Source organism: Hippoglossus stenolepis, chromosome 11 (genome assembly GCF_022539355.2).
Source record: "Hippoglossus stenolepis isolate QCI-W04-F060 chromosome 11, HSTE1.2, whole genome shotgun sequence".
Lineage (NCBI taxonomy): Eukaryota > Metazoa > Chordata > Actinopteri > Pleuronectiformes > Pleuronectidae > Hippoglossus > Hippoglossus stenolepis.
In genome coordinates this window covers 16,326,296-16,353,405 of record NC_061493.1, presented here as the reverse complement: position 1 = coordinate 16,353,405, position 27,110 = coordinate 16,326,296, and the positions used below count along the sequence as shown (strand labels likewise).

Below are 27,110 nucleotides of genomic sequence, written 5' to 3'. Positions count from 1 at the left end.
AGCCATCCATCAGCCTCAGACCCACCTCTGCAATCTTGGAGGCAATTTGTCTGAGAAGAGGTGGGCGGCAGAGAGCCCTCCTCACTGTTTAGCAGGCCCTGATGAAATATCAAAACACACAGCAGTGCAGGCGAGCTCTCTAGTCTCGCCACAACAAACACAAGTGGCCGGGCTCTGCCAAGACATGTGTGCATGGTAATAAATTACAGGGCAGATTTTCCTTTTGATAATATTTCTCAGGAGGCGTAGAAATACTGTAATGGCCATCCGGATAGGTTAGTGTGATCGAGATCTGGCATTTTAAGCACTAACTTAAATCTTAAAGCTGCTATAATTAATATTGTGATATTAACGATGGGTCACATTAAAAGATGTTTGTGAAAAAGTAACAGATTATTATCACCTCACTCTGGTGAATTGTTTTTAGCCCGTTTTATGTCGATGTTTTAGTTTTACGGCCCACAGCTCTCTCGTGAACGTTGTTTCCAGGAGAAAGAAACGATTTAAAAACTCAGAGAAAAATTCCAGCCCAGCACCAAATGGCAGACAGATAAAGTTAGCAACTAGCTGGTGGAGTGTTTAGCTGCAAAAAAGCCAAATATATCCTTTATGAGATGGTGGAGACCAAACACGGAGCTAAAAGGAGAGTGTTGCTCTGTGTCTGCCGGATGTTTGCCACATCAGAGAAACAATTGTGTCAATGATGAAAAAAGTTAAAAGTCCTGAAAGGTTTCATGAGCTTGAAATTGTTAGAATTTCTCTATTGGTTTACATAAGTAACTGTTTAGTGGAATAATCGGATTCTGATTGAAATGCAAATTCTGACATGCAAGTTATAAACAGTGAGAAGAGCTTAGAGTGTAAAAGAAATACTCTAATATCTAATGTGAATTAACCTAAACTGTTCTTATCACAGCAGAAAAGTGCTCATGTGAGACCCGACTGATGTCAACTGGCTTCCTGCTGAAATAAGTTTCCAGGGGCCTTCAAGCGCGACTCTTTGTACTGTGGCTTTATGTCAATCCAGCGTCGAGGGAGGAAGAGGGGAAATAAAAGAGACACCAGGTTAATAAAGCACAAACAATGCCAGCCAACAGAGAGAGGAAGGGGATGAAGATATGCCCAGACGAGATTAGCAGGAAATAAGAAGTGGATTAGTGAGGGCTTGACTCCTCTGAACACTGAGACCTTTCACTTTTCCCCACGGTGTCGTGCTGCCTGACACTAAGCCCAGCTTTTTATCTTAATCCTCTTTCAACAACTGTTGGGGGTCCCACGAGCAGGAAGTGGAGAGGTCGCTTTACTTACCTCGACACACACACACCTGCTTTCTCTCAGGGCCACATGAATAAGATTTGATCCGGTGAGGTCTGACGAAGGAGCACGCAGAGGGAGAACAACACGGAGTGGCAGTTCCTCTTGAAAGGACGGTGATATTTTTAATTTGAGAGCCTCACCTCCTCTGTTAGGCTTCAGTAGATCAGGTACAGAAGCGACGGGGGCGTGATGGATGATGAATGAACAACACAAGACACGTGCTTCGATTTCCCTAAATCCAGGGAAGGCTACATCGTTGAGTGTTTATTAATAGGTCAACAGTCAGCCAAGCATCCAAGCGTACAACAAGTTACTCTTTAGCTTTTGCTTTGTTTCACGTTCTGAACGTAAAAAGGAAATTACAATAGGAAAATGAACTCAAACAAAACGGAACAAAAAAAAAGAAATATTTACATACTGCATTATAAATATGTCAAATGTACATCATTATACACAAGTACCAAAGATGGTCAGTTAATGTTGAGACCAAACAAAAGTACCTTTAAAAAATATGCCAAAGGAGAAACAAAAGCAACATATTAAAATATGGTTCAAAAAACCAGTTCAGTTTGTTTCTCTAAGAGGAGCTTGTCTGTAGATAAAGGCATTAAGCTAATATGTACACTTCATGTTGTGTTTGGGGGTAGAACAGGCAGTTTCTAGTGTTTTTTTGTTCAGCATCTACAGTACGTCAATAAAAGTTCAGTCATCACTGAACACTTTAAAACTCCCCTCAAATAATCTCCTACACGGAAATGTACTTGAAACAATTTCAAGTACAGATCAGAAATAAGGCCGGTACCACAGGTATGGTGCAGGTTTATTCAAAGGTAAATGGTTGAATTTGCAGTTGTTTCTATAACGTTTTAATAGGATCATTTCAGGAATAATGCTTCCTGCCTCCAGCTCTTTAAATACAGACATGAGAGTGGTGTCAATCGTCTAATTTAACTCTTGGGAAAAAGCTAATTAAAGCATATTTCCCCCATAAACTTTTCATTCCACATTTTCAACATCGGTCTGTATTGCGCACCAGAGATTCATTTTCATTTTCTTGTGGTAAACAAAAAACGTAAACATACATCCTGCCTTTGTAAACTGAGCAAATCAAGACGGTTTGAAACTTTGAAAAAGGCAGTTAAACAAACGGGGGAATATACACTGTAGACGTAGTGTTAACACCTGATTTCACTGAGGTGCCCAAGTCTGAATTTACTAAATGAACGGGCTTATCATGTGTGTGGAATACTGTCCATTTGCATTAATGCACACAGGGTCAAACTAATTACTTCGCTCTATGAACCTCCTTAACTCTTTCTAATCCCTAAATGTCGCTCCAGTTTCCGTCACTTGAATGCATCTTGTTGCAGGGAGCAGGGAGTTCTGCTTTCAGGCTGACAGGCTCTCAGGGTGGGGGAGGGTACACGGGGTCAAGGGGAAGGGAAGGGTAGTTTCTTACTTCTAAAAGTCAGAGTACGTTAAAACTGTTCTTATAAGGAATAAGGTGATGGAACAAGAACTACTTTTTTTTTTACAGAGGTCTGTACATTAAAACACAGTTATGTTCCCAAATCTTCACTGCAGCTGTTTGTCTTCTCTCCAGTGTCCTTTCTCCAGAGTTTAGGAACAGAAATGCCCAGTCGCTCTCTCTGCTGCACACGATCACGGACGAAGAAGACGCAAGCACACACGTGTCGTACAGTACGTACACACATTAGTACCACATATGTATTTCACAGCAATAATGGAGGAAATGCACTCTGGAGTACCAGGTTCACAGCCTTTGGCCACGGGGGGTGAAAGGATATTCCAGTACGCTCATGGTTTGAAATCGCACGAATCTGTGTCAAACAATTATCAACACAATCTGGTCAATCGAAAAAAATTACTCCAACAAAGACATGATAATGGTGCAATTTCACAGTTTCAATCAAACTCTTGAATTTGAATGCATTCTGATTGAAGAGGCTCGCTCACAAAGCCATGTGGCTCGATGGTCATAAAACATCATGCCCCTTAATTCCTTTATAGTCACGGACATTTTTACTGGAGGATCATGATAAGGGTGGCCAAGGAAATGACTCACTTTCACCCCATAGGAACGCTGCAATCAACTTCTTTATGATGATCCGGACTCATTAAGATTCTCAATCATTTGAACTCTTCGGCTATTATTGCTTTGCCTTTGTATATGAATAGTATGTCAAGAGTTTGATAGCCGTGTTGAAGCCATGCATCATTACTAAAAGCTGCAACAGCCATTGATATGGTGAAAGATTTAGTTTCCTTCCCACATCAGTGTTTTGTCACTGTGAAAACTATTCCTCACAGTTTCGTGTTATTATGCCTCGGCTTGAAAATTTGAAGGAAGTTTCTCATTTGCGCTCATTATAAAATCAGCTCACGCTGCAGAGGGGAAGACGTGAAAGGAAATGTTCAAGCATTAAGGAAATGCTTTTCGTAGGGTAGGTATGAATGCCAAAGTAAGTCATTTGTTTGGTTGACGCTTAAAGAACATAAAGCTTTAAAGCTCATCGTGATCTTTTCAGACCAAGATTGAGTGAATTTAACAAAACAATTACAAAAACAACAATATAAAACAAACAATGTACAATGTCCGAACCTCACAGACCCACTTCTGTCAGCGTGGGGGAATATTAACAATGAGTCCATTACTCCTGAAATCTCTCCGTCGCTGCTGATTCTGGGTTACACAGTGTGAAACAGGAGGAAGTACTGGAAAGAGACAGGGGGGGGGGGTGGGTGCAGGGTTTGTTTTTAATGTCTGTTTCCTCGCGGCCGCTCGCTGCCTCCTACATGATGCTGATGCTGCGGTTGAGCTCACACTGGGCGTTGTTGTTGTTGATGTTGGGGTTGCGGCGGCTCATGTTGGGCGTGGCCACCGAGGTGAGGGCACTCGTTTCGTTGGGGCAACCGTGCTGAAGCAAGATGTCTGCGCACTCCTGGCTGCCGGCTCGCCGAGCGTAGGACAGCGGCGTCTGGCTGCGAGCGTCGCGGCTCTTCACGTCCACACCGTACTGCAGGAGAAAACGAGAGGTGTTAGAGGTCCATCAAAAAGATTTGGCTTTCACCAGAATTTATTTTGATTATTAGAAAAAAGACAACATTAGAATAAAAAGAGGATAAGTGGCTGTTGGATAATCTTTCCTTTCACATTTAAACTCCCAGTTCACTCACCCAACACTAAATTCTAACAATAAACACGTTCATCCAGAGGAGCCCACTCACCCAGATGAGCAGCTGCGTGATCACCACGTTCGCCATGGCACAGGATAGGTGCAGGGCGGTCCGTCCGTCCCCGTCCCCGTAGGTCTCGTTAACCTCCTCCTTGGTGCCGTGGGCCAGCAGCAGCACCACCAACCTCAGGTCATCCTCCACCACCGCCCGGAGCAGCTGCTGCCCCAGGGGCACGTCGGACTGGGGCAGCCCCACCAGGAACAGCTTCTGCTCGTACTTGGCCCGGATCCAGCGCTCCTTCTCCTCCCTTGAGAGAAGGAAATGACAGGGACGCTACAGGTCAGGCACATTGAAGCATGATGAACCACGCTGTCCACAATTTAGCACCTAAGTTAAGGAACTTTTAATGAGTCGCTCATACTTCAGAAGCAGCGATTTAAAGGAGTAAACACACAGAAAAGGCGGAACGTGGACACCTAAGGGAAACATTACAGTAATTGGCCTGAGAGACTCACTGGTGTAAAGTGACATTTCTAAATGATTAGAGCACAGGAAAGCCACTAGCCTCTGCTATCACAGTGGGAAATAATCCAGTGAGATGGGCTGGAGAGATGAGAGAATGCCAAAGGGCGTGACGCTTTGGGCAATATTCCACTTTCTACTGATTACAGTCGACAGCAAGACGGTTAGAGTCTGGCCAGCTTTCTAAAGGTTACACATCTCTAACAGCATGTCTGCCGCGGACAATACAGGAAGGAGGGGTCTTTTTTTTTTTATCAGCGCTGTCGGCTGTCAGTCTGAACTGATGGATCCCCTCCACAAAAGAGGCAGTGTGTCTCCGAGCCCCGGTCTCCCTTGGGGTGGCTGGGCCCCGAGTCAGATCGATGGGGCTGAATGGCAGCCAGAGAGGGACAGTGCGATGTGGGGCTCCTCCACTTCCAGCTCGCAGCAGAGAATAGAGGCCGAGGGAAGACTCCTCCGTCCTCTATCGCCAGGACAGAATTCTATCTATCGCGCTCCATCTTGACCCCCCCGTTTCATTCTCTGCCCACATACAAACTGTGCAAATAAAAAAAAGAAAAAGAAAATCAATATCAATATGTGAATGACTGAGCATGCCCAGTGTGGCACTAACCCTGTGACCCTGTCAGCCGGTGTGATAAGGCGAGCAGAAAGAGGCTGTTGTCTGGATTCGTGGGTGAGTGACAGAGAGAAGGAGGTTTGTACGGATAAGTTAGAGCGCCGACGCTGGCTGGAGTGACAAGGCTCTCATGGGACTCCGTGTGAAAGGAGTGAGGCTCAGCAGCAGCAAGTGCAAACTGACAATCTCATTCACTTCAATTCTATTTCATCATAATCACGGCAAAACACTGATGGAGCACAACTTAATCACCCAAATCCACCTTTGAGATGAACAATGACACATCACACATTAAATAATACTTATTATCGTTTGTTTTGATTGTTTGAGCTACAATGGAGAAGAATAAACTTTTGACAAATTGGGTTTACAGTCGCCTATAAGTCCAATGTTTTTCTATGTTCCTTATTGCCCACAAATTCATAATTCCAAGACCAAAACCAACCAGCCTGATCTCTTTTGAATTTTACTAGATTTTTCAGTCATTACTCAAATATTAGTAAAAAATCAATTAGTCAGGGACTATTTAAATAACACAGACTTGATGTACTAGTGAATTTATTGTTGTATGTGGGATTAACTCAAAATTAACTAGAGGGGCTCTCTACCCTATCTCACCACTCCTCTTTATAACATAGAATACCTGTTGCTGCAATGCATAGCAGCTCCTTGCAGAGTTGTTTGCTTGCACACCTTAAAGTTGTTACTGTCCAAGCAGACAATCAGTCCTCATAGTTTCAGTGACACTTGTCTTTTACTCATTAGTCGGTTTACCTGTCGCTCAAAATATGTTGCATGTGAGAAGTGTGCACTCCTGCTACAGCCATAGATTGAATACATTGTGTGGGAAATGCTGCAGAGAAAGTAACGGACAATGTAAATCTATGACACAGACGGATAAGCTACATCAGGCTTTGGCAAGACAGATAATATTTTGTTGATAATATTATTTGTTGATGATAAGAAAATTATGGAATATTGCTTCTTTTCCCAGATTCAACATCCTGGTTACTCTTATCCAAGGACCTTGAAATCATTTCTTTTTAAAAAGCAGTCACTCCTTAAAATGTGGTTCTCAGTGACATCTCAAAAATCACAGACAATAAAATCAAAACTATCTGCACATGTACCACCAGAGCTCGGCAAAAAATATTTGTATGTCAGAAAATATGTTGTAATTTAAGTGAATCTGCCCTTTACGTACATCACCAAATAGCTCCTTTTCAATTACAGCCGCCGTTTACAACGATTGTAACGAGTTCAGCATTACTCACTCTCCCTGATTACGACCTTCGCGGCTGGGTGTCATGGCTGCCAACTCACCACAGACAGCAACCATTTTCAGACTCATATGTCAGCTGCCAGATTCCCCTCGCGGAGCAGTTCGTCTTGCACAGAGGAGCGCGGCACCGGCCCTAACTACAGGAGCTAAGGATGTGATGGAAAAGCCTTTATCAGCGCCAAAGCACAAACTGATTAACTGCGAGGCACAACTGGAAGCTCATAAAGCAACTTAAAATTGTCTTAAAGCTGGAGCAGGAGAAAACGTGTCGGGGAGAAGTCCTTTCCCCTGCTTCACCATAAGCAAATCTTTTCTTAAGGTTGAGGGTATTATGTGAACAACAATACAGCCCTAATGGCAGGCAATTGCAGTGGCTCTGAGTTTTATGGTGTAAGACCTCCATCAATCCCCACTCAGTCATTATGTGAGGACAAGCCTGTTAGCAAATCAATTGGCCTTAGAGGCAGTGGACTGCTCAGAGCAGGAAGGGGCTGTCCTGCCCTCCCCTCCTATTTCCGGTGGAGCCTTTGAAAACAAGTCTCTCTGGGGTTTTTTTACTACCAAAGAGGATAAAGTCTAAAAACTCTATAACCTCTGAAGTAACCCTCGAGGGGAAAAGCTCGACCTTTAACAAAACTTTAAGCGCGGTAAGAAATGAGCGGCGTAAGAGCTGTTGTCCAAAAGTGTGCAGCAGAAAGCTAGACCATGAATGAGACGCTGAATCTGTAGAGCCCAGTGAATTGATATGAGCTAAATGAGGCAGAAAGTTAGCACCGAGATGCGAAACAAAAAGGCTGAGCAGAGCCATTAAGAAGACGTCAACATCTCAGAAAGGAGCCCTGAGGACACTTTGTTAGCCTGCGCTAAAAAAAAACGGCCCCAAAAAAAACAAAACAGGCCTCGCTCACGACTGATGCCGAGCTCCAAATCCAACCACAGTTCTTTTTAGATGAAAAAGAAAAGTAAAAGCAAGCAAGCAGTGGTTTTTTTTAAAATTCCCCAGCTGCTGCCACTTGAAAGAAAGAGTGTGGAAGGAAGTGAAATGGTAATCCCCTTCTGTCTCTTTGTTTGAAATAGAAAAACAATCCAAACAGAGGTAGGGTTTAGACAGTCAGGGGGGAAACTGAGACCCTTGAAAAGGACACTTCCTCACCACAGGAGGAAGAAAAATAAAATCGGAAGATTTAGCATGTCAAAAAACGCCTGGTCCGAGCGGGAGGGCGGGGAGGCGGGGAGGGAGAGGAGAGTGAATTTTCACAGCATGGGGGATATTAAGGAAATTGAACTGATGGTTCCTCTTATACACACACATAAAGGTTACACATGGGCAGAGGTTACGAGACACCACCCCGGCTTTGAGCGCATACTTGTTCCAAATTTCTCTGTTGCTGAGGGGACACAGAGGAGCTTAAAGATCCCAATAAAAATGCCTCTGCCTCTTTCAAGTAAAAACAAGCTTCGCCACAAACTACCTCCATTATTCAGAGTTATCTCGCAGCTGAGCATCATTGTTGAACTTTGCTTTCACAGAGTTTTATTTGCGAGAAGTCCTGGGCAAACACCAAAATGCTTACCGAGTCCTAAGTGGAAATGGGATTCCTGGTGTCCCCTTTCATTTGCCTGCGCAGAGCCCACCTAGATAAAGGCAGCCCTAACAGTAGAGAAAGGCCTCTTTTATAATTCTATTAGAGCTCTGTCCCTTCAGCTCTCTGGTGAGCAATGGATCCTGACCCTGACTTAATTAAGTGGCAAATGGCGGAATGATTCTCCTAAACCCGGCCCACGGAGTCAAGAACACATGACTGAATTCAAATAAAGAGGTACAAACAAGGATAATTAGTCAAGCCTGAAAGACAAAGGCGAACTGGGAATTTATAGGAAGGGAAACTCAGACGGAGGGGGGGCGGAGCCAGCGGCGGAGTAGCCACAGAATGACCAATCTGGTCGCCTGCAATAAAGGTGCATCGGTCCATAGGAAGAGGAGGATGTCCGTCCCACCACCAGCACATCTTTCAAACGCACAGTCCTCATAAACAATCAAAGCTTCTCGGGCTCCTCCCACTCTTTCCCGAGCATCCAAATTCACTGCGGACACATCAAACAGACGCAGTGAAGGGGAGAAATGGTGGCGTTGAAGGGTTCGGAGGGGGGGGGTTGATGGGGGTGGTGGGGGCTCAGGGTCTGAGCAGCCTGAACAGACCTCTCAGTGGGGGTGGGCAACTTGTATGGGCCCGATTCCCATGCAGCCGACAGCTCCACTTCCACAAACCGAGGGGAGGGAAGAGACAAGGGAGCGAGGAAGAGGGGACAGCAGCAGAAAGACGAAGAGGGGGCTCAGAGGGAGAAGACAGATGAAAAAAAAAAAGAAAAAGCGAACACAACGGGGAAAGAAAGCTGGGCCCCAAAGCATCAAAGGTTGCTAGGGGCCAGAAATGACGGAGCAACACAGTAAACGCCGCAGCAGAAAAAGTGCTAAATAAGGCCCCCCTATGGTCCAGCGGGTACAGTGTTGACACGGTGCGGTCCTCTCGGAGAATAACGGCGGCAAAAGAATTTAGGCAAATATTTTTACAAGTGGAATAGATGCCGTGTTTTTCCCCTCCCTTCAAGAGCGCGTTCTGAGCGGATGACCAGAACAAATGTGCTGTGCTGAGCTCTGCGGAGAGGCCAGCAGAGAGAGGGGCTGAATATATTGTGACATTAATGAGGTTGTCAGACCCCTTGTGATCGAGTGGACGTGTTTTTGTGCCAGATAAACTAATACCTTTAAATGTTCATGCTTTTAACCCTTGCTGAACCCTCGCCTCGCGTACAAAGCCCAGGGGGGGGGGGGGCGCTCCCAAAGAATCAGCTTCTGTTTATTTCACGTCATCGGGTTAGAGCCTTTTGTCATGATTTCGTAATGCTAACAATATTGAAGCTAAATGGCATCGGTTAAGTGGACTGTGCCACAATGATCAGTCCTTCCTCTACGTCTACCTGGCTCTGAAACCCGATGGCATGTGGGCAATTAGTGACTGTGGTGCCACTTCTCCCACACAGGGCTAATTACTGACCTGTGGGTTTCATTTGGAGAGAGAGAGCGACACAGGGAATGACAGAGGAAGAGAGTGAGAGAGGGAGGACATGGGGAAGACCCCGTCATTAATTTGTCTTAATTAATTACTCTTCCTCCACCAGGGCTCCTGGCAAGGCCGGCTATTCTGAAAGCTCTTCCGAGAGTTGGCGTTCCAGCGACTCCTAACCTGTGAGTGGCCTGGAAGACGACCAACGCACGGGCCGACGTGGAATGGATCCTGAACCAGGAGCCTCACACAAACAGCTCGGGAGAGGACGAGCCAAATGCCACCGCCGGGGCAGAAGGGGTTAAAACGGGCAGTGGGGGCCAGGTTTGGAGAGGTTAGCGATGTGATTCATTTTTATTACCGCGCGGCCCCTGCAGGCGGCAGGAGTGGCAAATTATTTCTGAAACAAAGTGGAGGGCTCTCATCAGAGCTATTACCTGCCTGTGGCCGAGGGCGGCGCGGAGCCTACAGAGGGTGACAGTGAGAGGCCCGCGTCAGTGAGGGATAGCCGTCCACATCCGTCCACGCTCCAGGACATCTCCCCCAAATGAGAACTGGTGTCTGTGTCTGTCTGTGTGTGTGTGTGTGTGTGTGTGTGTGTGTGTGTGTGTGTGTGTGTGTGTGTGTGTGTGTGTGTGTGTGTGTGTGTGTGTGTGTGTGTGTGTGAGCTCATGCAGAGGATAAGGCTAAAGTTAGTCGTTGGACCTCCCCCCCACAGTATCCGTTAAAATACTTTGTGGTGTTTTCTAACACCAACATGTGAAGCAATTAGAGGTGGCGTGCAAAACACAACGTTGCCCCGGTGCTAATTAAAAGAACAACTCCCCCCCCCCGATATGCTGACTGCAGAGATCAGCCACAATGCAGAGCGTCCGCAAATGTACTCTCGCAGATTATTTAGCCGTAAACTGGACATGATTTTTTAAAAGCATTTGGTAGCATCTTTCATAAATGGGTAATAATCGCAACTAAAGGCTTCATTAATGGTTAATAAATCAATAACAATGTACAGATAAATTATGGGACAGAAATGGGTACAACTTTTTGGTTATAATATATGGAAAATTAAAACTGCAGAATTACCGACTTAGTAGAAACTGAGAAGCCTCATGAGTATTTATTAACCAGAAAGGGATTTCCCACAACCTCAATATCCATCATGTTTTCCGAGTAACGGCCGATAAAACTTTAAAAGAAAAGTATTTACTAACTTTTTAATTTCCATTTAAAATGCTTCATAACAGGTGACTCATTAGAAAGTGGTACCGTGCATTCTTCTTCTTCCTCAGGTGACACGCATGCACATATGCAAGGATATGAGCATGTTTCCAATTTAAATGCCTGCAATCAGTCTGACGTACACCAGTAATCTCAGTGTTGCTGTGCGGCTCCGCGTACGACAAATCTATATATTGTGTTCCTCCCTTTCTGAATATCATACGCTAAACCAATCTTGTGGATGAACGCCTTTAAGTTAAACCTCAAAAATGCGAGAGGTAAAGCTAGTCTTGCAGGAGACATTCAATCAGACACTGAGCTGATATTCAGGTAGTTACTGAATCGTTTAGATTAGGTGTCACTAATGTTTAGTGGGAGTCGGGAGCCATACACTGCCTACCGAGGTGCCATCACAAAGCTGCTTCATGTCACTGATGTGACACAATTAAAATCCTCTCGCATGTGCTGCACTCAAGTTAAGAGAATCACCCACAGAGGGAGAGGAGGGGGAGGATTTATTGTGTAGAGAGAAAGATGAAGAAAAAAAACTACATCCCATTAAGTGGGTCTTAATTCATCATTCATGATAAAGCCTAAATAATTTGATGCTACCGTTTACCCCACGAGGCTACAATCTTCTATCAGCGACAAAATCAGCAGCCTCTCAATGACCAGTGGCCATATGTGATATTTACAAAAGCAGTTTTTTGTCTGAGGATTAGTTATGCTGCAAATGAGATTTATTGTTTGACAGTGGAGACTAATGGAGACGCTGCCGCGGGACACCATTGGATTTTTAAGACAATGAAGAACCTTCCGGCTTGGGGGGACGCGGGACTGACAGTGGTACGCAGAGGAATCAACATCAATAATCTTTCATCAAGTCCACAGTGGAGCACTTTAGCACAGATACCATTCAATAAATAACTGTAGGCCATCATTCAGCGCTGAACTGGCCGAAAAAAGTGGAGGATGGATTCGGGAGGTTCAGTGGACTGAGAAAACAAAGAATTGTTCATTTGGAAACAAAATACAGCCACAATGACTCCGTATGTGCACGTTTGAAGTCTTTTCAAAAGCCAAGAACCACAGTGTACGATCAGCACTTTCACGATTTTGTGCTGAATATCACAAAAAATCCATCGAAACATAAGAAACATTAAACTTGATTTGATCTTGTACCTGGTTATCATACAGTGCTCAGACTTCTTCATAGGAAAGTGAGCTTCTTGTTATTTATTTATGGAAGTGATACAAGTTCAAAATCATTAGTAGAGCCCATTTTCCTCCGGTCAAAAAACCCACCCACACCTAACAACTGGCTTTTGTTTGCAATGGGAATGGACACAATCGTCATCCACTCCCGGTTCAAATCATTTTGCAGCAGATTCAGGTCTTATGATGCACACTGAACTTGGCGTGTAAATAACCATCAACGCCTGTGCACTTATTGTTTTTTACATCTCGGCAACAACATGCAACGACGATTTTTCTTTGAATTGTGAAAGATGCAACACTGGTAAGACAGCGAGGTGAGAGAGCTTAGAACATGAATCTACATGTTGGGGATGTTTTGTTTTTTTTGCTAGAAAATTACTCAAATAATTGACTGGTTAATAAAAAGTCATGTTCAGCACTGGTTGAGATTCGATTTATAATAAAAGGAAGCATACAACAGCACTTTCTCTGACCAGATTAATCAATGTGCTGTCATCAATATCTAATTAGGTGACAGCACAACATGCATCCTGGTCCCAAGTTAAGCCTTCACGCTGTATTTGATCATATGTGTGTAATTCTTGATTGATATTGACACGTGTAGCAGCAGACAACGCAGGTGGGTTTAATGGTCGTAGTAAAAATAACCCAGTCATGTTTCTCTGCTGGTTTGTCACTTGTTTTAACAAAGTTATAACGCTGCGATGTTAAAACAGTGGAATGCCACTAGCGAGAGCCCACAGACACTTTTCTCAGTGACAGACAGAGTGATGACCCGGCCCCGTGTGATGGATATGTGACAGGGCGGCTCGGGGCCCGAGGGCCTGGCTCTTGGGGGTGGGGTTACTCCATAATGGTGTGCTTAATTACCTGCACAGCCACACAGCAGGTCATTAGTCAGACTGGGACGCAAGGTCTCACCTGTCACCGAGAGATAAACAATCCTCCTACCAGATCTGGGGACCTCAGAGGGAAGAGAGGCCGTCGAGGGGAGTTAGGGCCGGGAAACATAGGATGAGTGGAAATGTGTACATTTCTTAAAGGGCGTATGTTAAAACATGGAAAACTTTCAATTAAATACACTGATGCAAAGCAGCAACAAAGGGTTTGGGGAGGTTTCGGATTTGGTTGAGATAGCATCTTTTCTTGATTAGCGCGTACGCGTCAAGTGACAAACTTGATGGATTTGGAGCAGGACATGGTATTTATCTGGTAAGTGCGGATGGAGATATGAGATATTAAATCCTAAAAAGAAGAGAGAGGCGGATATAGATGCCAACAAGGTACTGGCTGAGGCATTGTGATCACTGTGTACAGTATGGACTGAAACATAAATACTGTATCCCTGGCTCAACACACTGACATTTATGGACCCCTAGTGCTTCTTATGGGGCATTTTGTTGCGTGAAGTGCCTGTGCAGAAATGTGGCCGGCAAATAAACGGCAGCTAACGGGGAGAAGGCAGCTCGTGCTTCTCGTTCTATAATCTCCGCTATGGTTCATTAAGCGCCACCTTTTTATTTGCAGACGGGTGCTAACCTGGTGCTGTCGCTCCCCGGCTTGTTGTAGCCTTCCAAGGCGCCCTCCCACACGCTGTTGGCCATCGCATTCCCGATGGCAGTCATAACCATGCTGAGCTCCACCGGCCAGTCGTCCAGGTCCAGGGAGCGGACGCGGGACAGGTGGGTGCCCAGGTTCCTGTGGATGCCCGAGCACTCGATGCACATCAGGGCGCCGAGGTTCAAACTGGCCCAGTCTGGGTCTGAATGGGAGAGGACAGAATAACCATCATGACGATAGAACAGGAGAATGAGAGAAGCTTCGCCAATTTGTCTGAACTGATGATTTACAAAGACATTATTTTATTAAGATTACACTGCATTCATATGTTCCACACAATCTTCTCAGTGTTTCCCATTAACCATATAGACTGTGGCGGTCTGCTATAATCTAATTTATACTGGCACAGTTTCATAATGAAGCAATTAAAAACAAAAACCTCTCATAATAACATAAGAGATCTCTAACTTGGTGTTTAACTCTGATGCTGCATAATGTAGCTGTGTGCAGCGCTACCATCCATAAAGTCGTTACCATCCACGCAGACAGTTACAGTTTCTCATAGTTTCAGCTGCAGTTGTGGAATATGGAATCTGTTTTGAGAGAGCTACACCGCCACACAAAATCCTTTGTGTGTAAGACATCAGGTGTTTAGATGAAGACTCATACTCACTGGGTGCGTCACAGTCCACACAGAAGCTGTTCCCCCTCACGTTACGTACGGACTGAATGGCCATCGCATCACTTTGGCTTCCTAACCGAGACTGTAAACGAACCAGGGGAAAGAATAAGTCAGCAGGAGCTAATCATTGCAAGAGTAAGAGAAGGCAAAAAAAGAATATTATAAACAGACTCAAACCACAGACAACAGGTGACGGGGAGGGAAGGAGGGAAGGAGGGAAGACGTGTTTGAAAGTCTAAGGAAGAGACCGAGGGCAGAGGGAATATGAATATGAAAATGAGGCCGCGTCTCTCCAGTATGCTGACACAAGCCGTGTTCTATCTCTGATGTCTGTCAGTTCTAATAAGAGATCCACACTGCGGCGCACCTGTCTGACAACCTCCCGCATGTGACAGCTTGTGGTGGGTGAGCAGGGGAAGGGGGAGGGCGAGGGCACAATAAAGGTCGGAAAAGAAGGAGGGGTGTGTGTGTGTGTGTGTGAGAATGAAGCAGCAGAATTGCAACATGATGACGATGCTGTAATCAGATGATCGGCCCAGAATCCCCTGTCCAGTGCGACTGTACCTTATTTTTTATGCTCTCACACGACTGCAGGCTGGCGAAGATCTGGCTCTCGATCGATTGGACCCACAGCTCCCGCTCCTCGTACGTGGACGCTTCAAAGTTCCACGTCTGACCCGTCAGCGACACGATGATGAACTCAAAGGAATCCTCTTGCTCTGAAAAACACAGACGAAAAATCACAGTTAGCACTTAATCGAGAATGCACGTGGGTGCTGTTTCTGTTTTTTGGATGTCGCGTGAGCACGTGGTTTATTTCTGCTGCATGTCTGTGTGGTAGAAAATCATCCGTCACCACACGGAGGAGGCACACATCAGCTGGAGCAGCAAACCCACCCACACCCACACCAACCCACCCACACCCACACACACACACACACACACACACGTCGGCTGAGCAATCTGACTCTGCAAATCAGCGGCTCAGTGATTGAGGCCCGTCTATGCACGGATGCTCGACGGAATGAGCTCCCGTTAAACTCTGCAACATTCGGAGTGATTTCTCGGCCCCTCCCGTGGTCCTGTGGCAACGCTGCTTTGTTTGATGATGCCTCAGAATCTCATGAACTCATAAATGCCAACGTACAGTTTTGATTCCATCTACTGCAACTTCAAAAGAGCATCGCAATTACTAATCACCAGCAGCACAATAATACATTTTATGTATATGAGGTCTTTATGATTCAACCTTCTTTTATGTCTTTAGCCTTTATTGAGACTCATCCTAAAGTTGTTATACTGTTTCTGTACAAACTCAATAAGAAAAGAAAAAAGGAATTTGGAACAAATTATGAAAATCATAGCAAAGACCAAAGTATCACGAATTGGGGCCACTTTGGGACCGGGGGCAAGATCGAGACGTAAATGTGATTTTAAAGCCTTTAACCTATTTGAAAGTTTATGTGCAGCTATTGTTCGCCATTTAGCCTTTAGCCCCCTAACCCTAATCCCATCGTCATAAGAAAGAACTTGAGGTTGTATAATATGTCTGTGAGCAGAAGCAGAAGAGTCTTGCTCAATACTGTTGCACCACATTTGGAGATAATGGTGCAGCTACAGTTTCTCCAGGCTCCTTGTACATCCTGGTGAAAATATTACAATCAGGTTGTGTCTGACCTCACAAGCACAAACTCAAACAGTCATGGTGAATCTTTACAGCTGCAGCCGAAGTCTGTTCTGTTGACGATTTGGCTTTTAAATTCAAATTGAATATATTATTAAAGTGTCAGGAGAGCTTTCCACGGTGCTGACAAGACGCTGCAGCGTTGACCAGCACCATCGAAGAAGAGCGTCTATATTTTTGTAAATAACCATTAATAGGGACAGACACTCTGTAAACGAACTCAGCTCTCACCATTATGTCATTCTTACATGACTTTAATTGAATTTTTATCCAACTTTCTCTGCTTCACAATTATATTTCGAGCACATAGTTATTCTGCTGGCTCAGGAAATCCTTGAAGTCACAAAATCTGTGTTTTATCTTCCCTGCTCCGGTAAATATAGATGCCCCACGAGTTTCTCTAATTTTGAGTCATTGCTTCTTTTCGCCACTGGTTACAACACGTGCACGACCTTAACTGTAGAGTGTGGGAACGGGTTTGGAGAATATTCTTTTAATGATATTCAGGCTTCGGTCGGGTTCAGTCACGTTGGCTGGGCTGTCTACTTGATTTTTGACGCTGCATATGAATTCAGACACAAAAACAAGATTCCCTTTCAGGTTCGGGTCAGACCGGAGCTGCACTCTTCTTTCTTGTTATCTCAACTCCCCCGCAGACTCAGTCTCAGTTATGTCGGAGTCACACCGGATAAAGTTTTGTCAGATGGCATCTAATATGTCGAGACAATCTCTGACAATCAGCTACAGTGATATCGGTCAAAGAACAAACAAACCCCAAAAAATCCCATTTTGGATCCTAGAATCGTAGTTCCAGCCTTTTGACCTCACCGCATTTCCAAGAATTACTTTTGATGACCCTCCCAGGGATAATAAGTGTGTTTTTAAAGACAAAAATTTAATAGTTGATGTTTTGCGGACATTAGAATAGTGACTTCTAAATAAACTGCTGGCACTGGCTTCTGATATTTCAAGATTGTGTGTTTGTTTTTGACGTATTTGCTAGAAATCAATTCGTCTTTCTCAAAGCTATTTTTGTATAACCATGAATTTATGTTATTCCTCTGTAAGGGCCTACGCAACGTCTTTTGCAGGCCATGTTATAATGAGACGGGTCATTTTGTTTTTATTATTCTGCAAACTCTGCAAAACTAGCTTGTTTAAACAACTAAAGACCACCCATGTTGTGTATTATAATTTTTTTTATTGAACTTGACCTTAAACAGGTTTTGAAGACGGTGAATCGAAAGTGGCTCCGTTACATCCGCTCTTCGTGTTAAACCGAGACTTATGAACATGTCACCTGTCGTTTCCAAACAAGGGGTCTGACACGACATATGTTCCAACACATGCCGCAATGCCTCTGCTGCTCGGAAGCAATTCATTAACTCGGTACTGTACAATGTGACTCGTGTAACATCTCTGGTCTCTGCACATGCTTGAGCTCATAGCCAAATGATTTGTAATTACCTAATTATGTCTATGCAAATAGTCGTCTCATTTGCATAGAGCATGTTTGGAGGACTGGAGGCAGGCAGACACAAGGGGAATGTCGTTTTTTTTTTTTTCTGTGTAGATTTGATCCACTTTGTCCTGGAAATAGTTCTGCTGATATGTTATTAATGTTGTGTATTAATCACCCAAAGTGATGACATCATTTATCACTAAAAGCACTAATGTATTTAGACCCTAATCTAATCCGACATTTGATGAGCGCTGAAACCTTTATTATCAAATTAAACCTGTATTCATGTTAATCTGATGATAAAAAAAGATCTTCAGACAAATCATCAGTTTAAAAAGACAACTACACTTTATATTTACGATCAATTCCCCCCCATGCTGCTAGATGTAGCTCCGTGCCACTCAGATGACAGATGTCTGACGGACGCCACTAATGTAGCGATCCCCGTGCTGCGGTGGAGGGGCGATCTCTTCAGGGGGAAAGCAATAATCCAATTAGCTCGACACCGACTTCAATTATCTGATTTAGCTTGTGAAATTGACTACAGGTCACAGAGAATCAATAAAAGACTTGGGAACCTCTTTATTTAGACTCGGAGTGAAAATGTCTTTCAGTGGGTGTGACGTTTTGAAGCCATGGCACGGATTGAAATATCAAAATGGTCAATTTAAAAAGGAACCTAAAGGGTGAAAGACAATAAAAGCAAAAAAATACACGGAATAAAGATTACATTTAAAAAGAAAAAAAAGCTTGATTAATTAGATTACATAGAAAATAAATAAATTTCTTCTGCTCCAACGTACCTGCAGGTACATAACTAACGCATTTGATTAGAATCTGTGGCTCCTGGACTCGCACGTTGTTGTACTTGTGTTTTTCATCTTTTTAAAAAACCCCGAACAAAGCTAATTATTCTGTTGGCTGCCCAGGCAATAAATTGGAGGCATTAAAACACTTTCATTATGGAGATTAAAAAAGCGACGGATGGCTGATTTTTTAAACTGATGAGTATACGAGGGAAAACAAATCTAATTCTCCATGCATAGTAATGCACATGGGACGCGGTGGCCACTAAAGAGACAGAGGAGCCTGTGCAGATGGGGAAGTTTGTACGTGTGACACAGGTATCGTCATTACTCGGCTCCTTGATGCTCATGTAGGCTTGTAGGTCAAAGTGCTGATCACACACACATGTTAAATCTGAGCCGGAACAACATGTCACAGGTATCACCGTCGTCTTACAGGCACCTGCCATGATGAGCTTGTAAAAGGGCCATTAGCGCCACTGTTATTACTCAATGGTTGCAGTTAGAGAACGGCCGGCGCAGGAACCATCACCTTGTCACATTAACACAAGCATTAACCTCCTGACCACATCCGTCTGCGAGCCCACAATCAACAAGTTCGTGCCAATTACAAATAAATTAACACGACTCCGCGAGTGGGCGGACAAGGAAGAACACAATTTAAAGGCAACGGGGGGAGCCAACTGTGAAGAATGAGCGAAATATGATTTTCCTTAATTAACATGGCATAATAAAAAGGAAATTAGAGTGTAATGGCCATAGAGCTACAAAGAGGAATGAACGGATAAAGATAGTCGTCGTCCACCATTTACAAGGATCATAAAACTGTTTGGGAACCGCTCAGTTACAGATGTTGTGCTTGATGGCTTCTGGCAGCAACATCACAGCAATTCAATAAAGTGAAATAATAAATGACTGCCTCGCGAAACAAAATAGGTGGTAGATCTATTTCAATGTTTACTGGGTGCAGTGACAGTACATTAACCTAGTGAAGTTTAGAGGTACTTGTACTTTACTTATTAGTATTTAATAAAGAAATTAAGAAAATGTACACAACCGTCTTATCTGACAGCTGTAGTTACTGCTTACAGATTAGAAATGTACATACAAAATATATGTTGAGTTTATTGAGAATAATTCATTGTTAAAGATGAAGCGTTTCTAACCTATTTGACTTCAGACAAAAGAAGAGTCTGGCTGAGGTTGTATAAAAAACAGGGGAAGACGTGCAGCAAAGGCTCAAGTCATAACCGAACCTGCAGCCATTGCAGGCGCCATCTTAACCAGGTGAGGTACTGGACGCCCCGTGTACAGAGTCTTGAGTCGTACTGGCTGAGGTGCTGTATAACATACAATGATCCAGGCCCAAAAAGGTAAAATATCTAATATTTCAGTAAAATGCTGCTTGATGAATTAGTACAAAGAATTAAACACGGTATAAATGTAACTTCCCCTAAAGAAGGCCTCTATGGCTGGAGCATGAAAACATGGTTTTAATGGGAACAATGGCTGAACAGCCAAGTTATATTAAAGTTATAGCAAAGGGTTTTTAAACCTTACAAGGCAGCTGCAATACCAAACGTCTCAGTTAGGTGCTCGAAAACTCCAGAGGAGTGTTGATAGCAGCAGTGATTAGAAACTTTGATACTTTTTCTTTTAAATGAGATTTACTTGAAATAGTTTTTTACACTCTGAGTTAATCGCTGTCATTAAAGGAACAATTTCCCAGTTTTAAAGAACTGTAAATCATGTAGGTACAGTACATCTTTGACCTGAAAATCAAACTGGAACGTGAGAGGTAAGAGGGTGACCCGAGGACGGTGATCCCTCTTTTGCTGTGCGTGTGCAGCAGATGCACCACCGAGGACCTGTGGACCAGATTACCACCTCAGGGCTTGGTGCTCAGCCCAGCTGGGCTGTCTATACAGCAGGCAGCAACGCAGCATCTATTCTGTCTAAGCCTCCCAAAGACCTCTGGAGGACCGGCGTGAAAAACCCTCGGAAAGGACTTAGCAAACAACTCTTAGCCTTGAGGACTCCCTCGTATTTTTTTAATCCATTTGTGTGTGAACACTTGGCTGAAATGATGACACGGTGCAGAGGTGCGGGAGGTGAGCGATTGTTGTGGTGCGGGACGTGTTTTGTTGTGTCGTATGCATGCATCAGGCAGTCACTTAAAGAAGTGCTCGCCGTTCCCGTGAATTAACGAGCAGTTGGGAAGAACAGGCCAAGGCGGTGCCATCTGTAAATGTCACAGGCACTGCTTGCTCATTTTACACATCATTAAAGCCAATATTCCTAACCTGTATCAGAGCAATCAGGAGCAGGCCATTACTGCGACAGGGGCCCCGGGGGAACCACGACCAAACTCAGAAAGAAGAGAGCAGGGAGGGAGAGAGAGAGAGCGAGAGAGAGCGAGAGAGAGAGATAGAGTACACTCTTTATCTATCTGACACACACACACACACGATTCTGAGCACTTTTACAGGCCCACGCACATGCTCACACAAACAAGATGCACACCTTCCAACAATAAACAAACACATGAAATCAGCACCAACACCACCAGCCTAATAGCTAGTGCATTTAACAACAGAGCCGAATGAAAACGGGACCAATTATACATATATCTGTGGGCAGTGTGTATGGAGCCCAAATGAGAATCTTGTTATTCCTTTCCCTCCGTTCTGTGGCGCTCACAAAGCTAAGCCATTACAAAGAGTGGAGGCTCCAGGGACAGCTTTCGGAAATGAGAGCGAGTCGGGGAGTGACAAAACAAAGTATTGAGATAAACACCCACCATTAGCACAGGCAGTTAAACCTCCATTTCCTAATCCTCAGCTGGACTCCAGAGGATATTAACCCTTAGTTTACTAAAGAACAGGACAATAGGAGACTGGATTAACTTGTCCTCTCAGTGCAAACTTCACATTATTATTGATTATTGACAGTAGGCGCAGGTTAATCTGTCTCGTAGTGGGAAGGGGACACATGCTCTCTATCAGTAAACGAGTCAGAATCATTAGGATTTTAGTTTGATGCTGTTTTTTTTCTGATTTAACCTTGAAAACTTTTGTAGTAACACACTTGAAGGCCTTTTCCATTCTTTTCCGATGCTTCCAGTTGAAACTGATTAACAGAAAATTGGGTCTAGACATCTTCTTGAGTTTACCTTTTACAATTACGAAGAAAGAAGTAGGAGATCTTCCAGGTCATGCAGAAGGCAGGACGTATAAATTCCACTACAGAAATCACGTGTTTTTGTTTATAGCATATCAGCCAATGTCAGCCCTGATGGTTAAAAGCTCTTGAATCTCCTGGTCTTTCCCAGTTGACATCTTCATCATCTTCTACGCGTGCTATGGCCCCTCCTTTTCATCCTGAGGTATTTGTATTCTTTTTCTTTTTTTCAGCTTTGCCACACATGTTTTTGTGGACATTTCACCGGAGGCCTGACAGGAAAAACTGCAGAACATATCTGGAGCAACTGACTTGGGACATTTACGTCCCCACATACAGCCCAGACAGCTTGATTGTATGATGCTCCTCCTCTTCTTCATACAGTTAATGAATGGGTCTGTCAGCAGCTCGTTTATTCTGTTACTCTGATGAAGAGGTCGAGCTGAAACATGCTGGTTAACTAACTACTCTTCAACCTTCTATTATTCTCACAGTAATGCAATATTATTCACACTGCATATTCATTTAAGCACCTTGGCAGTGCAGGGATGTTGTTTGTTTTGTGTATTTGAGCAGAATGACAATACATTTAATTTTAAACAGGGATTTCACTGCTATATTTACAATTGTGAAAACATGTAAACATATATTATGTGCATTTTTGTAATTTTCTGGTCACATTCAATCACTGATTCAAACTATTTAATTAAACTTAATTCTTGAGGAGAGGTTGTAATATCGTTGACTGCTAAGTGTGTCTAGAAGATTATCATTAACCCTATCATCACCCTTTTAAATTTACGGATTCACTTACTCTAAACATGAAAGTTATTTTCTTATCGTCCTTTTTCAAATAATTAAGAATTTGCAAAAAATTAAAGTTAAACAGCCTCAGTTATGTGAGTGAGTTCATAACAGCTGCATGTCTTTCTTCCTTTTTTCTGTTATCTTCTAGTTTTTATTTAAGTTTTCAAAAATGATGAGATTTGGCTAAATGTGACGTCTCCATCTCAAATTGCATCAAATCATATCTGGCGATGCAGATGTAAATCAAGACCTTAACACCTGCTTTACATTAGAAGCATTGAGACAAACACTTGGCTCCTGCTTTCTCCCTGATTTCTGTGACCTTCGCACATGTAAATATCCTCATCCATAAATATCTAAGCATCAGGGAAGGAGGCTCTCGACACAACTTCCCTCCGATCCTGCTCCTCCCTCTCTGGAACCCCCCAAAAACAATGAGTATTTGATACACTTTCTTTAAAAGAGAAATACATTAATGATGCTCCCTGACAGTCTGCATTAATCAGAGGGGGCTCCCCCTGAACACAACTCTTTATCGGCCATCGATTTTCCAGTGGGTTTATGGCGAGCGACACACCGAGAGAGCTCGTCGCCGGGTGGCTGCTGGGAAACACATTACGGGGCTGTCAGTTGTCTCGCCATGCATCCTGCATCATTCTTTAAGCACATGAGAAGTTCATTACAGCACACAGCTCTGACAGTGCATAGGATATTAGGGACTGTGTCCGTTGTGCATATCCTTGGTGGAAGTGCAGACGTCACACAGGATTCAGAACGATTCAAATCCAGCTTTTAACATTGATTTGAAATAAATATGGCTCCACACTGATGTAGCGCAAGTTCCTTTTTATAGCCAATACAACATAGGCTGTGTTTAAACAACCTAAGCAGCGGTCTGAAGCACATGGAGAAAGTGCATTTAGGGTGTGTCCCAATCCACTCATGTTGGTTTAGTTGCACTTGCACCATAGCAGGTTACAATTCTAAGGGCAGATTTGCAGGTAGTAAGAAAGAATGCTCGTCTGCAGATGAAACCGATTCGCTTGTGCTCGAGATGAAAGGATTCCACCGAAGCTCCCTGAGGTGGAGCAGGTGAACAGGCAGTAAGTGTAGCCACATGTTTATTACCTGTGTTTTGTTTGTCTGTTAGTTAGTTAGTTAGCAAGAATATGCAAAAAAACTACTGAACAGATTTCCACAAAACTTGGTGGAGGGATGTGGTGAAGGTCAGGAAAGAAAGGATCGGAGTAAATGGGCGGATCAAGGAATTAAGTTTCACACAGAATTCATTCAATCCATGGGATGCACGGGCACGATCATTGCTCTCATGCACAACAGATTCCGAGGGACAGGTGCACGGACTAAAGAGTAAAGACAAGTTCTAAATAAATTGCAAGCCACCTACGGGTTCCTGCACAACAGCAGTTGCACCTATAGCTGCTTTCAGACGTGCACTGAACTCCGCAGTTCCACCGTGTTTTCTCCGGAGGAGGTGCATGTCTGAACGCAAATGTCCGAGTGAGTGCAGATTTTCTCCGCCTGGCCTCCTAGTATAATGTTCGTACAAATCCAGGAGAAGTTGATGTGTGAACACGATCTGTGTTGTTAAGAAAATCACGTGATCTCTGCAGCAGAGTTAATACGTCACTTCCTGCCTCGGCCTGCTGCACTCGGCTGCTCCACCTCTGACGGTTACAACTTTATGGAGGATAGTGCGATTGAGTACATGGCAAACAGCACCGCACACAGCTATAGAATTCAGCCACGGAGCAAAACCCCAAGTTAGAGATCTCTAAAGTTATTATGAGAACATTTTATTGCTTCATTAAGAAACTGCGGTGTGACAAATTAGAATTTGGCAGCCGCCACTTTCTACATAATTAAAAGGAAACGCTGGTAGAGGTTTGTGCTCTCATGTGCTGTTCTATAGTTACTATTTTGATGATGTGCCCTTAAAATAACACTGAAATACTGTTTTTGTTGATAAATTGATAAACGCACATGAGCACTCAGATGGATGCAATGGGTATTTTATCAACATGGCTGCTGGACAATGTGTCACTCTGTGGGCCAAGTGTAAGATCAGGCCCTAAAGGGGATTTTAAGACCTGTTTGAAAGTTTATGTGCAAATATTGTTTGCTCTTTAGCCTTTTATAATCATAACAAGGAAGATGAGGTTGTATGTGTGATTTTTCTGCCACTTCAGCAGCCAAGCAGAGGAGGCTCGCTAAGTACTGTGGTGCCACATTTGGAAATAATGGCGCAGCTACAGTTTCTTCCCATGAACATCCTACACGTTCCATGTTGGCCAAAATGATTTCTCACCTTAAGACGCTCACACTGTTTTGATTGATGATGCTTCACAACTACTAAAATTCAATTTCAGCCTGCATTGCACGCTTCTGATTGCCCCGTAAATGAGACAAACTGATAGCAATTTATTCAAGGATCCCACCTCCCCTCTCTCTCTCTTTCTCTCTCTCGCGCCTGTTCTTTCACTGGGAGACACAACTCACATCCCAGACGTGGGCGAATCCAATATTTAAGTGATATGTCTGTATTCCAAAGCATTCAGCAGAACAGACAAGTTGATGCTAATAGAAAACCTCACAGAGAACAATGAAAAAGATAGAAAACAGTGAGCGTGTTTGATAATGTGAGAAACATTTGCAATCTGCCTCCTCCAGTCTGATTGCTCTCACACTTCCTCTGACTTGGGTTATGGTGGATGTAGGACATTTATCAACGAGATCTGATAATGTTTGGTGATACCAGCCATCACTCAGTCGATGTGCTTTAATGTGACTGTGTAATTCTGCCAGGAGACACCCATTAAGAGCTAAGCAATGTCAAATAAAAGTGAAGGAATGGACGTCCTCAAAAGAGTCCAGGTTTGCGAAGTTGCCGGGAGCTGCAGACTGCTTCTGTATTTACAAAGCAACTCATCACATATGATCACAATGTAAATAATGAGTCCAACTATGACAACTACTACTGATGCTGATGTGACCACATACTACAACTTCCTAACAGAATCTGTAGGTGAAGGACACGATTTTGGGGTCGGAAGCCTGGTTTTCATTGTAGGATGAAGTTGAAAACCATTGTGGAACTAAAACAGACCATCTTAGTGACACCATTGTTTCGTATTTGCATCCCGACTTCTATCAGCCCTGATCGGCTCAGTCGGACATTACACAGACTTTGTACGAGGTAGCTGGCAGTGCAAAGTCAGTTTTATGTCCGGTTCCACTGATTCGGACATTTGCGTTCACATTAACAGCTCCTCTGGGTAAAGTCTAGAAAAGTTCAGGGGTAGCAGTGCATGTCTAAAAGCTGCAGCTTTTGGGGTGTCTCCTGCATCACGGCTAAACTGGTGGACTCTCTTCTGTGGAGAGTAGATCAAGTTTTATTCAAAAGTTACAAGATTTGTTGCCGGGAGCAATTTTGGAAAAAGTCCCTAAAAGGTGTCAGATAATTAAATGTGTTTGTGCCAGTTCATTTTGAAAGAGAGACAGTAAATGAGAGAACTCCCAAACATCGGGTGGCTGACCAATGGCGTAACTCGATCACAAACTAACTTGGGGCAGTAGCGCTGGAGCGTGGCCGGACCGGCCTCGCACAGCACCACTTATCTCACAGCACTTATCTCCGAGCTGCTGATGATGTTCGCTCTGAACAACAATGTGGTCAACAGACCCATTCAGACTTTAAAGAGCAGCTGTCAGAGACCATGATAAAAAAGTATAATGATTATAAATGCTAAGCTCCATTTAGGGGGCGTCAATGCCATTGTTGTTGTTATCCAGCGTATCAATCTTGTTGATTGATCATCGCTCTGGTGACATCAGTTTTATGGCCTCTGAAATGCGTCTCAGTGTTTTCACAATGCCATCCAATTAGGGCACTCAATTCATCATTGGGCTGGAGAATCATTATTAATTGGGTGGAGAGCCGACTGCCACTCCCCTGCTGAGAAGGGCAACGGCTTCTGGAGATCGAGCCATTCATACGGCAGTAAAAAGAGATGGGGGCTGTGACGGTGCAGAGCGCAGGGGGCCACTGTGGAGATACACAACTACATACCTCTATGTACCTCACAGACAAAGGCAGCCAGAAAATAGAGGATTCAATATTTGTTTTTATAATGAGAGGAGAAATCTGATCAGTGGATCACTGAATCGGTGAGTGGCTGCTTTATGGCTCACTCGATTCAATAAAAAGAAAGAACAAATGCATAGAAATAAGCCGAACAAGTTTCTCCGCAGTTTAATGTAGAAACTCTCTACTTTTTGTCTCATTCAGCACCAGCAGTTCCCTTCACTCCTCATATTCACTGAGTAATTCACCATTTTCTTCAACCCACCAGCTCAGAGCCTCATGAAGGAGCTGCTCATAAAGCTCAGGTTTAGCCTGTGTGTCGTCTGTGCACCTCCACTGACAAGATCCCTCACTGGCTTCACAATAAAGTGCTTATTGTGTTCAGCAC

General features: G+C 43.8%; 1 protein-coding gene across 5 annotated transcripts in view; it reads right to left on the bottom strand.

Annotated features, from left to right (window-relative positions):
• Nucleotides 1-1,539: 1,539 nt before the first annotated feature.
• Nucleotides 1,540-27,110, bottom strand: part of agap3 (ArfGAP with GTPase domain, ankyrin repeat and PH domain 3) — a 117,530-nt gene continuing 91,959 nt past the window's right edge. For all 5 annotated transcript variants that reach the window (XM_035169608.2, XM_035169610.2, XM_035169609.2 and 2 more), the window contains 5 exons: nt 15,246-15,400; nt 14,673-14,763; nt 13,979-14,201; nt 4,567-4,822; nt 1,540-4,355 (listed from right to left, as the gene is read on the bottom strand). In XM_035169608.2, coding sequence (XP_035025499.1) covers nt 4,131-4,355; nt 4,567-4,822; nt 13,979-14,201; nt 14,673-14,763; nt 15,246-15,400 — 950 coding nt within the window. In that variant the 3' untranslated portion in view covers nt 1,540-4,130. The remainder of the gene's footprint in view (nt 4,356-4,566; nt 4,823-13,978; nt 14,202-14,672; nt 14,764-15,245; nt 15,401-27,110) is intronic.